At 39.2% G+C, this 15,366-nt stretch overlaps 1 protein-coding gene across 5 annotated transcripts in view; it reads right to left on the bottom strand.

Moving 5' to 3' along the window:
* CHD2 (chromodomain helicase DNA binding protein 2) overlaps positions 1–15,366 on the bottom strand; it is a 124,145-nt gene that overhangs the window by 32,532 nt on the left and 76,247 nt on the right. For all 5 annotated transcript variants that reach the window (XR_009263852.1, XM_058736694.1, XM_058736693.1 and 2 more), the window contains 8 exons: positions 14,753–14,902; positions 13,762–13,910; positions 12,664–12,760; positions 12,144–12,236; positions 8,823–8,993; positions 7,666–7,841; positions 4,280–4,321; positions 2,835–2,974 (listed from right to left, as the gene is read on the bottom strand). Coding sequence is in view for 4 of the 5 variants with exons in the window: in XM_058736694.1 (XP_058592677.1) it covers positions 2,835–2,974; positions 4,280–4,321; positions 7,666–7,841; positions 8,823–8,993; positions 12,144–12,236; positions 12,664–12,760; positions 13,762–13,910; positions 14,753–14,902 (1,018 nt within the window). In the remaining variant the exon portion in view is untranslated. The remainder of the gene's footprint in view (positions 1–2,834; positions 2,975–4,279; positions 4,322–7,665; positions 7,842–8,822; positions 8,994–12,143; positions 12,237–12,663; positions 12,761–13,761; positions 13,911–14,752; positions 14,903–15,366) is intronic.

The raw sequence follows: 15,366 nt of genomic DNA, 5'->3' as shown, positions 1-15,366 counted from the left end.
GATTATGCAAGTCTTAAAAAGAATAAAAATCAGGCAGTGGGAAAAAGATGAATCATTTTTAATTGTATTGAGATATACAGTAACCATACAAAAAATAAATAAAATTGGGTAAGTCCAAGTGGGTCAGAGATATAAAAGTAAATGAAATCATACAAGAGGAGAAAAAGTCACAGTGAATTCCTTTTTATCCTGGGAGTAGAGGAAATGTTTTTAACGGACTCAAAACCTAAACACAATAAGGTAAAAAGACTGATACATTTGATTATATAAAAAATTTAAGTTTTCTTAAAATGCCATAAGCAAAGTAAAAAGACACATTACAAACTATAGGGGAAAACCAGGAACTTCCATCAGAAAAAGAGATCCTAAAAATTAAGACCAACAGCTCAAAAGAAAACAAAGTTGAAAATGGGTGGTTCACAAATGGCTCTTAGAAAAACCTTACTCATTAAAAGAAAAACAAGACACCATTTCTCACCTATCATCTTGGCAAAAACCCAACCATTTGACAATATCCTGTTTGTGAGGCCTGTAAACACCACCAATATCCATTGCTGGTGGCAGTATAAATGGTAACAGACGGTTGGAGGAGAATTTAGCAAATTCCAACCAAGTCATACTTCCCCAGGACCCAGCAAACCCCTTCCAGAAACCAATCCAAAAGATATGCTGGCAGAGATACGAAACAGCATATCCATTAGACTACAAATTCACTGTGGCTTTCTTTAAAATGGCCAAAGACTAAAAACAACCCAAATATTTGTTGCTCGGGAACAATGAAGTCCGAACTAACATTTACTACATGGCGGAGCACTGCAATTGCAAAAGGAAGGAGTGATCTCCGCACGTGAAAATACGAGGAACACAACAGGGGAAACACACACACACACTGAAATTCTTACAGAGAAACAGTAAAAAGATAAACCCTAAAGTATTATGAGAAACACCGACCTATGGGGGAAGAAGAAAGCAGGACTGGGGGCTGGGATGAAAGTAAGATTCTCTAAATGAAACTTGTTTCAGAGTTTTGGAGCTTTGGACCATGTAAATGAGAGTTAAGTCAACATGAGAAAAGCAACGCCTGAAAGTTGAAAATAAATGAAACTTAAAGGGGTTGCGCTATTAAGTGGGTGAGCTAACAGCAGAGAGAAAAGAAGAACTTCAAATAATTTTAAAACACAGTATTTTGACCGCCCAGAGCCAGTGGGATGAAAAAAAGCAAAGAAATCAACTTTGAGGAGTAAGACTGGTATTGATATTCAGAAATGTGTCCAATGTAGGATAAGACAAATACGTAATTATGTTAGCTTTTTTAGGAACAAAAATTTCCCGCTTAAGGAAAGAGTTATCGACAATTTTACATCTGAATGAGAAATGTCATCCTGAACCCAGAGTTCATGGCAAATACAGATAGGGGGAACAAGTTACCCAATGGCAGGAGGAAGCAATTAACCGGATCCAGAATGAGAACATGAATCAAAAAAGAGGGATGTGGGAGGCAGGGAACTGTTACAAGGAAATCTCACCAAAATATACTGGGAGATAGGAATAGCAAGGTACAGAACATGTGCTGCATTTTTGTGGGAATAAGGGGAAAAATATCATCTTTTCATTTTTTGTAATATGTATTTTCTTATTTCTAGAAAGATACAAGAAACAGGGTACCCGTTTTTAAATTTTGAACCCTGTGAATGTAAAATTTATTCACAACAATTACAATGAAAAAAGAAAACACTGTAAACTTAAAGTTTATTCTTGGGTGTATTCTGAGTGCTATAAAAACACGAACTGGGATCACTGTCCAAACCACTTAAGTTTCTTTCACAAAAAAGGAAAAGACATTAAAGAAATTTTTGACTCTACTGAAGATATTTTAATTTTTTTAATATTTATTTTTGAGAGAGAGAGAGAGAGAGAGAGAGAGAGAGAGAACACATGCACACATGTGGAGGTGGGGCACAGAGAGAGGGAGACACAGAATCTGAAGCAGGCTCCAGGCTCTGAGCTGTCAGCACAGAGCCTGACAGGGGGCTCAAACTCACAAACCATCAGATCATGACTTGAGCCGAAACTGGACACTTAACTGACTGAGCCACCCAGGCGCCCATCTAACTGAAGATATTTTAAAATTCTACTACTTTCGATAATGCCCTTAAAAAAATCTAAAGCACAAATACCTCTTCACTGATCTTAGCTAACACTGCAAGCCAGACAACATGCTAATAGGCCCTTTTCAGGTATGGGATTACGCAGTGATAATCGTTCTAACCTCTGAGGCTGGCACCGTTACTCTCAGCAAATGAGACCATTGAGAGGGTATAACTTGTCACGCATAACTGTAACAAATTCTAGTGCCACGAAAATCTCGCTGTAACAGAAATGTTTACAATATTCATCTCCTATTTTATTTATTCCAATTCTCTAATCCCTTTAAGTCTGCCACAACACAACTCATGTTTGTATATCCCAGATAATTAGAGATGATCGTTGTCAACAAGGTCCTCATTTGTAGCTGAAATACAGATGTATACAGTCAGCTCTGCCCACTCAGGGTTTTAGAGCGTTAACACAAATCTAAGGTTTCTGGAGCAACATCAGAAGAAAGCACTCACGCTGTTCATTACCTCCACCTTCTGCAAATCAACTTCGTTTGTGAGTTGAGCTCTGGGATCTCACAACACTGAGCTCACAGAAAGGAAGGTCAGAATACACACCTCAAAGGATTAGGGATGCATGGGATAGAAGTCTGTTCTTCAAAAACCAGCCCCTTAGCACAATTCCCATTCCCAAGTGCCAGGTCCAGGAGAACCATGGGCAGGGACTTGCTGACTTACCCTCGCTGGCATTTTCTTTCAGCTGTTCTTCATACTCCTGCATTGCTGATACACAGCTGTTGTGAATCAGCTCACCCAGGCGTTTCAGATCCGCTACGGACTTATCTACCAGTTCTGCATCTCGGGCTATGCACTCCAGCCTGAGGAAGGACAGATATGGGGACAACATCAAGGCCCTGTGGCCACTGTTCTAATGTCACATGAGCTACCACCTGGTCCCCTATATGCTTGCTCCTGCAAAGACATCTTTCTCTCCTTTCCTCACTGGTTGTGTCAAGGCTCCACCAAGAGCCCTCCAACAGTGACGCAGGGCTAATGTACGCATTCCATCATTAAGAACTGTGCCTTGGAGTAGTTCACAAAACAAAGTAATTTCAAAAAACACAGGGGAAAGGAGTCGGCTTCCTTTACTAACTAGATGGGCTGTCTGACAATGGTAGCAGGTCAAGTGCCAAAAACTGCACTACTCTGCTGCTTTGGACAAGCTCACAATCCTTTCTCCAGCCCTACTCTCATTCATTACAATATTCCTAGAAGCAAAGTACAGTTACTGCTACAGTATGTTTCACTGATCTCACATGAAGCATGCAAATATGTTAACGTCTAAAAATCAGTCTGCCCAAAGGAGCTAGACACACTTTCCCAGACCCTGATGATTTTTATGGTACCAGGCTCAAAGACCAGCATTCTGACCTGGAGGATCAGCAACAATCCTGGGAAGGTGCACCTGACTTTCTTGGTTTCACTGTTGCTACTGCTACACGTCACTGCTTCCTCTCCAAACAGGACAAAAAACACACAGGCTTGTAATGTTCTACTACTCCAGAAGTTTATCAGGAATAAGAGAAAGGAATCTGGTATTCCCTTCAAATCAGTACTATTATTTATAGGATATATTGCTAATTCTGGACAAAGTACTAAACTAGGTTGAAAGAGTCTTGCTGAAATCCAACTTCTGAGTTCATTTTCAGAATGCACGTAAAATAATGAAATTGTAATGACAGTCAACCTTTAGTAAGTTACAACTGGAAAGGTCTCAAGCTATTTGCATTTAATCCTCATGACACCCTATTAAGAAGAAGAAGACTACAAAATCACATATTTACATTACTGAATAAGAACTAGGATGCAAATAGTTACTACATATATTCTTTCAAATGGAATTATGTGAGCATCGCTTCTGGAAATTATTTCTTTGCATTACAGTTTTGAATGTACTTGCTACATCTTCCACTCCAGCAAAATCTCTCTTCAGATGGTCATCTCTGTCGTCCCTCCCCAAAAGGCCGTGTACAATCACACAACACGCTAATATTTGTTAAAAAATGTTTCCAGGAAAATAAATGTTCTTAGCGTTAGTACTAAATGGAAAGTAGTGCCTCCCCCGCCCTAAAAAAAACCCTGCTACATAATAAAAACGAAAAACAGGTGGATAAGGAGCTTACCGTTCAAGAGGGAGACCAAACTTCTTATATGCCTTGATGAACCTGAGAACAGGATCAATAAAACACATTAAAAAAGAGGCTCTTAGCTCTGCTGATGCAAATACAACACATCCTGTGATGAAACACGTCATACACACTGTCAAAACAGACTGAGCCCAATCCTTGCAACTGCCACTAACTAAAAGAGTGCTGAATGACTCTGAAACTTGTCAACTGAAAATAATGAGTGCTAAAGATGTAGTCAAAGTAAAGATCAATTTTACTCTCAGTGACTGAGCAAGAAACTGAAAAGGGTCATTATAGAGAACAGAGACCTAACTCTAAAAATACCCTTTTTAGAAGGTACAAGTTTGTGGAGTTCAATATGGAGTAAATGATTCAACCACCACAACTCTTGGGATAAGACTCCAATATGGTTAACCTCTCTATTCAGTCCAATACTGTTACTATCCATTCCACATGGTAATATTTTTTATTCTTTTCTGGTCAATAACACAACTGTAAGATTTTTAAGACTGCCTCAAATACTTCTGGGAACAAGGCAAAGTAAATACATGATTTAAAAGTTCTTAGGTAAAACTATTTTGGAAGCTCTACTGACTCCTCCTGTGCGACCTTATCTGCAAACAAAAATCCAATCGATCCACAAATCTCTACCCTTAACTATGTTCTATGCTGGCTCATGTGTCATCTGCTTCCCTCCCAACAGCTAAAAAGCAGGATGTCATGATACATCATAGTCCTCACCGTAATCTGCCACATCACTAAAATCAGACGTTTAACCGACTGAGCCATCCAGAGGCCCTCATTCATTCATTCTTAAGTTTTATTTATTTTAAGAGAGACAGCAAGCATGAGTGGGAGATGTGCAGAAGCTGACACGAGGCTCAATCTCATGAACCATGAGATCATGACCCGAGCCAAAATCAAGAGTTGGACACTTATCCAACTGAGCCACCCAGGTGCACAGCCTCCCGCTCTGTCAGCTGATTTTTTAAAACAACTGCATAAAGCAGTAATTATAAAACTGTGTTGATGGGTTTATAACATGTAAAAATATAACTTGCTTGACAATAATAGCACAGAAGAGGGTTGAGGATTAAAGCTATATTGGAGTAAAACTTTAAGACAGCACTGGAATTAAGTTGATGATACTCCAAACAAAACTGTTTCAAGTTAAGGTACTAATTATAATCTCCAAGAAAACCACTAGGAAAATAACTGAAAACACAGTAAACGAAACTATATGGGAAAATTATGAGAAACACAAAGAAACAAGGGAATTAAAATGATATACTAAAAAGCACCTACATAACACAAAAGTTTGTAGCCCTAGGAATAAAATTAAAAAAATTAAAAAAAAAACATAAGACATAAAGAAAACAAATGGCAAAATGCAGACATAAATTCTAACTTCTCAGTAATTACATGAAATGCAAATATGATTAAAGACTCCAAAATGAAAAACTTGAAAGAATAGATTTTTAAAATATGATAGAACTACATACTGTCTGTAAGAGACACAACCTAGGTTCAAAGACAGTATACTGAAGTAAAAAAGAGAAAAAGATAGTGTGCATACAATATCCAAAAGGAGCTGAAGTGGCAACACTGGTACAGATTTTTTTTTTTAATTTATTTATTCGACAGAGACAGAGACAGTGCAAGTTGAGGAGGGGCAAAGAGTGCGGGAGAGGGAGAGAATCCTAAGCAAGCTCCACGCGGCCAGTGCAGAGCCTGACTCGGTGCTCAAACCCACAAAACTGCGAGATCATGACCTGAGCCAAAACCAGAGTCAGACACTTAACCAACTGAGCCACCCAGTCGCCCCCAGTATCAGATATGTTAAAATGAACTTTAGGACAAAAATCATTACGAGAGACAAAAAAAAAAGAGAACATCTTATGATAAAAGGGCCAATTCATGCAGATCAGTAAAGAAATGGAAGACTCAGACAACATGGAAACAAACAGGCATAACAAACATCTGTAGAACGTTGTGTCCAACTATCACAGAATATGTTCTTTTTTAAAAAATTTTATTTATTATTTTTGAAAGAGAGAGCGAGCACACGAGCAGGGGAGGGACAGAAAGAGGGGGAGACAGAGGATCTGAAGCAAGCTCTGTGCTGACAGCAGACAGCCCCATGTGGGGCTCAAACTCACGAACCACGAGATCATGACCTGAGCCGAAGTTGGACGCTTAACCGACTGAGCCACCCAGGCGCCCCCACATTCTTTTCAAAATAATACTGAGGGTAGGGAGGCAAGAGGATGTAAGGTATACATATAAGACTACCTACAAATTCAAAATGGTTACGATGATAACATCGTAAGTATGAGAGGACATATACTCTATTCTGTCAATGTTTGCATATATTTACACTGTTCCATAATAAAAAAAAGAAGGAAAGGATAGTTATAACAATTCAGGGGAAAATAAAGACCTCACAGTTTATATTAACTTGGAAGGACTAATTGATATGAAGTATCTTCATACTATTTTCTTCAGCCTAAAATAAAAAACATCATGCAAAGTGGGGGAAAAAATGCTTACAAGCATTTTTGGAGGGCAGATGTGTACGAATTACATACCAACAAATGTGCACTAAGTATGGACACAGACATCGAGCATCAGTTACAAGTGAGAAAAGGATGCAGAACCAGTATGTTGGGTATACTACTAATAAACCAAACCACAACCAAATGGGTATCTGCTTGATGGGAAGTGAGCTGGGAAGACCAAGGGTATGAAAGTAGCATTATCCATACTGTTTTAATTTTTTACATTCATACTATTTCTTTTATATACACAGACACTTGGGCATGTGTGCATTCTAATCTTTTTTTTTTTTTTTCTGAGAGAGAGAATTCAAACTGAGGAGAGGCAGAGAGTGAGAGACAGAGAATCCCAAACAGGCTCCGTGTTGTCAGCACAGAGCCCGACACAGGGGCTCAATCCTACAACCCATGAGATCATGACCTGAACTGAAACCAAGAGGCGGGTGCTTAACCAACTGAGCCACCCAGGCGTCCCTGTATTCCTATTCTTAAATAAAGAAAAAAAAAGAAAGTCTCAGCCCAAGTTTACCTCCAATTATGTCTTTTCTCTTGGCTGGACTTCCTTTGTGAAAATGCTCAGAGTAACCAGAGAACAGAAGAAAACAAAAAGAGCTGAGCAACCAACAAGAGAGTGCTCAGGCGAGGAAAACCCTGGAGAGGGAAGAACCATTTTGGAGACTCAGGGAAGGATTCCGTCTCCTGCCTTCCTTGCAGATTGTCAGCCTCTGCCCTCCCTATCTTAAGTGCCAGGAATCCCAGCAGCCCACGGCTCACAGCACACCCTCCAAACACACTCGAGTGAGAGACAGCAGAGCCTCCACCAACCTTCGGATCTCTGCATCGGTAAATCCCTCGACAAGGTCCTTCCGCACGCTTCGGGGGCGCCCCCTGCGCTTTGGCTTCTTGTCATCATCGGAGTCATCGGTCTCACTCTCAGAGGCAGAGGATCTCTGGGCTTGCCTCTTGGACTCAGTGTCAGAGTCACTGTCATTTGTCTGAGCCTGAAAGGGCAAAGTCACACTGTAGCTAGTGCCAAGCACAAGAGGCCAAAGGACCAAAGCCAGCCCATCTTAATTCTTTAGTGCCCGGAACTTTTCATCCTATCGGACACGTCCATTTTCCTTTAAGAAAATAAGGAGGCAGATTTCACATCATGAAGGTAGACCTGCTTGGGATATTCACATTTCCAGAGATATACTGAAACGTAATGCCAAGTGAAGTGGAATAAAACTATCTGAATTGTAGGTTCATGTTTACTTCCTTGGGTAAGTTACTTTACCCCCTTTGTGCTTACGTTTTCCATTTGTAAAGTGGGGAGAACAGTACCTCTTATTTGGGTTTTCATGAAGATTTAAATGAGTCAATAGGCACAATAACATGACTATGCCACACAATTAGTGCTCAATCAACGGTAGCTACTATTACTAATATTCATTTGCTATGACCTTGGCCAAATCTGTTATGTCCAACAAACTGGGTAATAAAACTTGTTCTACCTATATCAATGTTGTTGTAACAATTAAATTAGATGGAGCTTGTAATGGTGCTTTATAAGCTGTGAAGTATGTGTTCTCTGTTTGCGGTCATATAATCTCTTACAAAGTATTTATACCAAGTGCCATGAACAAACACTTAAAGGCAAAAGGAGGGTGGCTCTAAAAGTCAAAGGCACGGTCAAATAGAACCAAGTTGCTAGGATTACTGGTTCTAATCTCAACAGGAAAATGCACATTTCTGCCAAACCCCAATCCCATCCATCCATCTCACAAAGAACCAATTTATAAAGATCAAATGTCAAACCGGTGCACTCATGAGCAATGCAGAGTGCTCCTTCTCTGAGAATTTTACTCTAAAATATTCCTCCCATGTCAAGGCAACAATGTAAAGCCTCTTTCTTGAATAATCAATACTTCCATAGTAATTTAATAATTAGTACTTTGCAGAGTAAGAAGCACTTTCCTATCTTGATCTCACTTGATCACCTTTTTAGTGGAACTCCGAATTCGAGGCAACATATAAATTTCTTCTAGCTCCTTCTGACGCTCTTCCTCCTCTACTTTTTTTCTTTGCTCCTCTGGAATGATCTCATCCCAGTCCTTGTGAGGCCGCTCTTCTAGCTCTTCTTCATCTTCCATTGTTGCAAAGTTGGCAACCTTCAAACAAATGGACAACTAACTCATTGCCTGACTGACATTTCCCTATTTCCCAAACACCTTCTGCTAAACCTCCAACTCAGCCAGCATTTTTAATCCAAATAAGACACTGTAATATCAGAACTCCTGTGACATTATATAATCAGATAATCAATTATCTGCTAATCTCTCCCTTATTCTCCCTAAATCATCCTGCCAAACCCTCATCAGAAATATTACTGAGAAATAGGGAAACAGATATAAAGATATAAACTGTCTTAGAAGTTTTATGCAAAGATTTGTTGTTAAGTCACACACACTTAAATATGATACTAACTGGAAAATTTAGAGAGTTACTTAAATACCAATCCATTATGAAATTACAATTCTAAATTATAAATTGCTACTAAGTCATGCTCATTGGAAATAATGCATAACTCAAAGCAGAAGCAATCAATACCCAACCAGCTGCCTTACTCATTTTTATCCGAAGTATAGAAACTAAAGGTATGCAATGATTTCATACACTCAAAAGTGCACGTTACTCTTAGAAATGAAAACGAGAATACAAAACACAAAAAATTCAAACAAACCTGGAAGAATGTTCCATTTGTGACATATCAAATATTTATTATCTGGCATCGATTTGTACATATGTACACATACATATACGCGTATGTATACGTATTATGTATATGTATATACGTACACCAGAACAAAAATCATCTAAGTGTACGCATTTCAAAGACTCAGACTGTGGCTACACACAGACACATCCTACAGCTCTGGTCAGCCTCTGAGCAGTGGTGGGCAAGCCCCAGACACAGGCTTCACATCCTTTTTACACCCTCCCATCTAGTCTTTAAGGCTAAAATTAAGTACAAAAGAGCTTTTGGAGGTTCCATTCCTCAAAGTCACTTAGAACTGACAGTGAAGCCAGAAGTTTATGACTTTTGGCCACAATTAATTCTAACTTCCACCACAAGATACTGTGGTCTTCAGGATAAGATTTTTATAATTCCAAGGCAAAAACAAGAGGTATAATTTCTTAGACTGAAAATTTAACATTTTTGTTTTATAAAATCATTTGACCAATCTCTTAAATTAAGTACTGTCTGTAATTATTTTAGATCTGACTTTTAAAACAGCTAGATAAAAATAACATAAATGATATAAATATATATGTCAGTGGTTCATGCAGACAGGAAGTGAAGTGGTTAAAGCACGAAGTGGTTAAAGGCCACACGCTACAGGCCAGACCCCCTGCCTAGGATGTAATCATAACTCTAATATGTGTCACCTTAGGAAATCTACTTAGCCCCTCTGTGCCTAAGATGTCTTATCTATAAAACGAAGAAAATAATATCTATTTCATCCTAGGGTTGTAAAAGGGCTTGAAGTATCCAAATATCAATTACTATTACTTAAGAAAATAGTCATCTTAAGTTATCTCAAAAAAAGCTTACTATCTTTTCCAACATATTAAATTAGGATAAAAAAGGATTTGTGGGAAAAACAAAGTCAATTCAGTTCAAACACTCCAGAAATAAAAAAGCCCCTCTAGGGTAGACAGACTCTTACTGTTAATCAAATCACTTGATCAGGTACTGAAATGTAACAGCCAAAAAGGCTTTAGAAAGGCAAGGGTCACCAGTAATATGCTGACCACTTCCGATTAACCTGTTAATATGCAGAAATTGTTATACCTAAATAATCACATAATATTTTGACCAAATCATCATCATGAAGATTACTTTTTAAAAGAGAGTAGTATTCATAGAAGTGGGAGTCCAGTATAAACAGTAATAATTCACCTTGAGCCTCAAACACACTTACTCTGATCCTTTGGTTTATTCAATTCCTTCTGTGTTCTTCCTCTGAGACAACTTCTACCTGTGGCCAAACTTGGACCTCGTCACATACTAGTGCTCCCTTCCCAACACTTCACCCATCTCTCTCACAATCCTAAAGGTTGTACTGCATTTAACCATCACTGGAACCTTCAGATGTCCCCTGCTTCTCTAACCTGTATGGAAGCAGCCCATAGCCAATCCTTTCAACCATGTTCTCACTCGAATTCAGGAAACTTTTGCCACGTGGACAATCCTCAGTATCGCAAGCCAATCTCCCACCTTGGGACCACCAAATGAACCAATCCCTCTGGCCTCAAGTACCACTGGAGGAAGTCATATGACCCTGCTGACTGGCTCCAACTTGAAGTCCTATCTTCTAAATTCAGCTCACTCCTCCCTTCAGTTCCTCCCGTAACTCTTGGCCCCACCTATGGCTGTCTCAAATCATTTCTACTTTATTCACTTACTGGTAATTAGAGTCACCAAGGAAGGAATCCCACATCTTCTCTCCCCTCCTAGACCCTGAAGCGTACCTTCCTTTTTCTTTTGAAGGCCAACTCCACCACCACGTTTTTGATTATATCCCTTCTACTCTCTTCTAAGGCAATGTGTTATCAAATTTTCCTTCTTTCCTTAGAACCTCCAATATCTCCCTATTCTCAAGCTCTTTCCTCAACCTAAAGACATAACATCTTTCAAAACCCTTGCCTTCCTTGACTCTTCTATCCTCATAAATCACCTTCACTACACTCTTTATAAGCTTTTAAATTAAGTCTATACTCAATGCTGCCACCTCCTTCCTATTCATCTGGTGCCCAGCTTCTGCACTTAGATCTGACCTCATTTAATTTTGTTGTATCAGACACCACTCCATATTGCTCTTAAGAAAAAAAAAAAGCCACCAAGTCATCAAGAGCTTTCTGTCACCTTCTGTTTCATACCTTTGACCTCTTTTGTCATCTGATTCTATTAATGTCTCTCCACAACCCCTTCCACACTTTCCAGAGCTCCACACTATCTGCTTCTCCACATATCTCATTGACACATATTCTGAGCCCCTTCACCAACTTTTCTCTATCCACTGACTCTGACTGGGCAGGACACACCACGTAAGCGACTACCTCCACACAGAAGACTATCTGTAGTCTACACTCACAATAACTATCTATACACACACCTGGAACTCGGGAGAAGAAAGGTAAGAGTCAACTGAGGTAAATTAAATGTAGAGCACCTTGCACACAGGAAGTACTCACAGATAATTAGTAGTAGTTAATAAATCAATGCTGAGGATTTCCTCCCACAATAATTTTCATACCTTAAACTGTGACAGAAGCTCATCTGTCGCACTTGTTGACACTTCATTCTCTCTAGTTTCAGCCAAGCGTAAAATTTCATCTATGTCCATTTCCTAAAGGGACACCAACAATACAATATGGTAAATGGGCAACAGTTATCACCATGAACTGCAGATGTTTGGTGCAAATAAACCAAATCTCCTTTCTGATACTTCATTTACCTTTACAGTACTCAAGCTTATTCCTTTACCTCTAATGTCTCAAACGATTATTTATACAAATGACAAGGTGAACTTAGGAAATTACAGGAAATAAAATTGGAATGAAAAAGAGCAAAGACAGAATCCTCAAATGCTTTTCTCATTCTTTCCTATTCTATTTAGTAAGAGCTTTGAGCTCTATTAAAAATAAAAAAGAAACCATACCCTTCAAGTAATTACTATTCTTTATAAACACCTCTCAGACTCAAAATCTGCTTCCAGAAAAATTTAGACTCCCATGGATGCTTGTCAAAAACGTTTTTTCCTCATTGTTAATTACCTGAGGCTCTGACTCCTCCCCTTCAAGTTCTTTGAAGAGATCCTCTGCTCCAAATTTCAAAATAGCTGTCAGCTCTTCTTTATTAAAAGGATTTGAGCTGTAGAAGTAAAATGTAGTTGTAATCTCTCAGGAATGTCAAATAACCTCTATGGAATTCTACTATAAAATAGCTACCCTTCAAAAAGGAGTCAAATTACTGGTAAATTCTGCCCCAAGAAAAATGATCTCTCAAAGATTTCATTTTTTTTTAATCCCCAGGATAAGTCTGTGTTGGTAAAGCTAACCTAGCAGCAGACTAAGAAATGAATTATTTTCCTGACGGCTCATCCATTACAGGGTTAAGAAACATAATTAGCAACATGAAAGAAGAGAATTCTTTTTTCTCTTTGTCCTTTGACTCAGAAAGTTATCGTTTACCAAGAATTTTCAACCTCTCATATTTGGTCCAAAATAAAAGAACCAAGCTTTGTCCATTTAGGTTCCTCTTGAATGGAAAACGACCTGAAAATATTCTTTTTAGGGAAGGGCTCATTTGACTTCTACTTGTGACAGAGGCTGCAGGGAGGCCTCAGAAGACACTCAGCAATTTGGTCAAAACGTAAACTCAATCAGAGAAATAACTGTGCTCCTAAATAAAACCAACTGAAACTTGACTATCTTCCTTCTAGACCTTTCTGTTTTTAGTAGGAAAAGTAACAATCTCCACACAAACATTTTTCACCAATAGTAAACAGCGGCCAACCCCATCTGGCAGATTCTCACTACTGAAATGTTTAAGGCGACTTCGCGCTGAGATGAAAGTATGATGGAGGGGCATGTGGCTGCCACTGCTGCTGCGTCAAATGTCATATGTGGAGACAAAACCAAAAGGCAAGCAGAGGGGCAAGAAAGAGGGAGAGCACATGAGCAGAGGGTTGAGAGGCAAAAAAAGAAATTAAAAAAATGAAAATGACATCTTGTGGTCTTGGATTGGCCTTTTCTAGGTAATTAATGAATAATACCAGTTGTAGAGAATCCTATTAGAAGGATGAATTCTATCAACTGTTGATGTAAAATCAGTTTGGCTCTGACCACCTCCTCTGTCTTTCTGGCACTTACTTGGACCTTCCTGAGTTGTTTTCTAGAACTGTCCGGCCAGTGGTATCCATGCGCTGAATCACCAGATGGTCCAATACCATCTTCTTTTTGGCCCGTTCAATGATCTCCTCCTCCACAGTCCCCTTTGTAACCAACCGGTAAATATTTACCTGTACAAAGAGAAAGGTTATGTTTATACCAGATCTCACACACACACACACACACACACACACACACACACACACACACAAAAGTTACCTCTGTCTAAAACCAAGAAGAGAAATAAAAAAAGACTTACTCTCTCCTACCAGAAATGACTATAAGCCATCCATCCAAACAGGTGGCTTGAGTAGATGCAATATTTTTACCGTAACCAGTTACAATCTTAAATAAAACTGCCTCTAAAGAACTATTATTATAGCCTATTCTAATGATAAAAATCTTGCTAAGAATAATCAGTTTCACTGATGAAAAGCTTCACCAAAACTGAACCTCTGGCCGAATATGAAACTTAGGCGTTACCCGATACTAGAGCAGATTTTGAGATTCACATGGAATCTCAAAGCAAAAAACAAAAAAAAACAAAAAAAAACAAAAAAAGCAAGCATGTATTTTTCCAACATAGCTCAGAGCGAACACAGTCATGTATAATAAAAATAGGCCATTTTAAACAATGTTAGATTATTTAACAACTTACCCACATTAAAATAGAGAAAAATTTCAGTTCTAAATCTATTCATCAAATCTCTTTCCTGGGGTAAACCTGAAAGCCATTGGTGATGTACTTCTCAAACACCAAAAGAGAACAGTTTCCTAAGAAGTTCATCTTAGCCCCAAAACACCTTAGACGCCTTCTCTGTACTAATTAACAAGCAGGCATCTACACTTAAGGAAATGAAAGCAAACCAGGAAAAAAAGCATTTTACAAACATGCTGGAAGGGCTAAATAACACCCCCCCCCCCCACTCTTCCGCCTCCCCCAAACCACATCCAGATGTCTCTCTCCACTGACCTGCTTCTTCTGACCAATTCTGTGGGCTCGGGCTTGTGCCTGCAAGTCGTTCTGGGGGTTCCAGTCAGAGTCAAAGATGACGACCGTGTCTGCCGAAGCCAGATTGATTCCCAGGCCACCAGCCCTTGTCGAGAGCAGGAAACAGAAGTCCTGTACACAATGCAATATACTACTTTATGCAGTGGCCTTCTCAGAAACAGTTTCACAGTCCAATAAGCCCTTACACCTGGAAACCCCTGCAGGTGTGAAGAAAAGTGAGATATGATGGACAAACTTTATGGAGGCTACAAGAATGTCAGGGACTTGATGGTAGAGTGAATTTTCGTTTCATTAAGCTGAAAGAGTCAGTGCAGTACACTAAGGAGTAAAGTCGATTCTAATAAGGCAACCAGAACCAAAGAATTAGTGTTTTCTCCCGGCTAAAACTAGTGTTACAAGCAGTTAACAAAATCCAGAGAAACTTCATTATCAAGGGGATCATTCCAGCAAGTTGCCTAGACACTCATTTTCTGGGTAAAGGTGAACTATGCCTCATAAGGTAGTCGGTTAAGTGGGTGAGGAACACAGCGACACTGCACCAACAGATCACATGCACTGGGACCAGCAAGAAGCAC

The sequence above is a fragment of the Neofelis nebulosa genome, chromosome 7, assembly GCF_028018385.1.
Source record: "Neofelis nebulosa isolate mNeoNeb1 chromosome 7, mNeoNeb1.pri, whole genome shotgun sequence".
In the NCBI taxonomy this organism is placed as follows: Eukaryota; Metazoa; Chordata; class Mammalia; order Carnivora; family Felidae; genus Neofelis; species Neofelis nebulosa.
The sequence above is the reverse complement of the archived record's forward strand: the minus strand, read 5'-3'. Positions and strand labels throughout refer to the sequence as shown.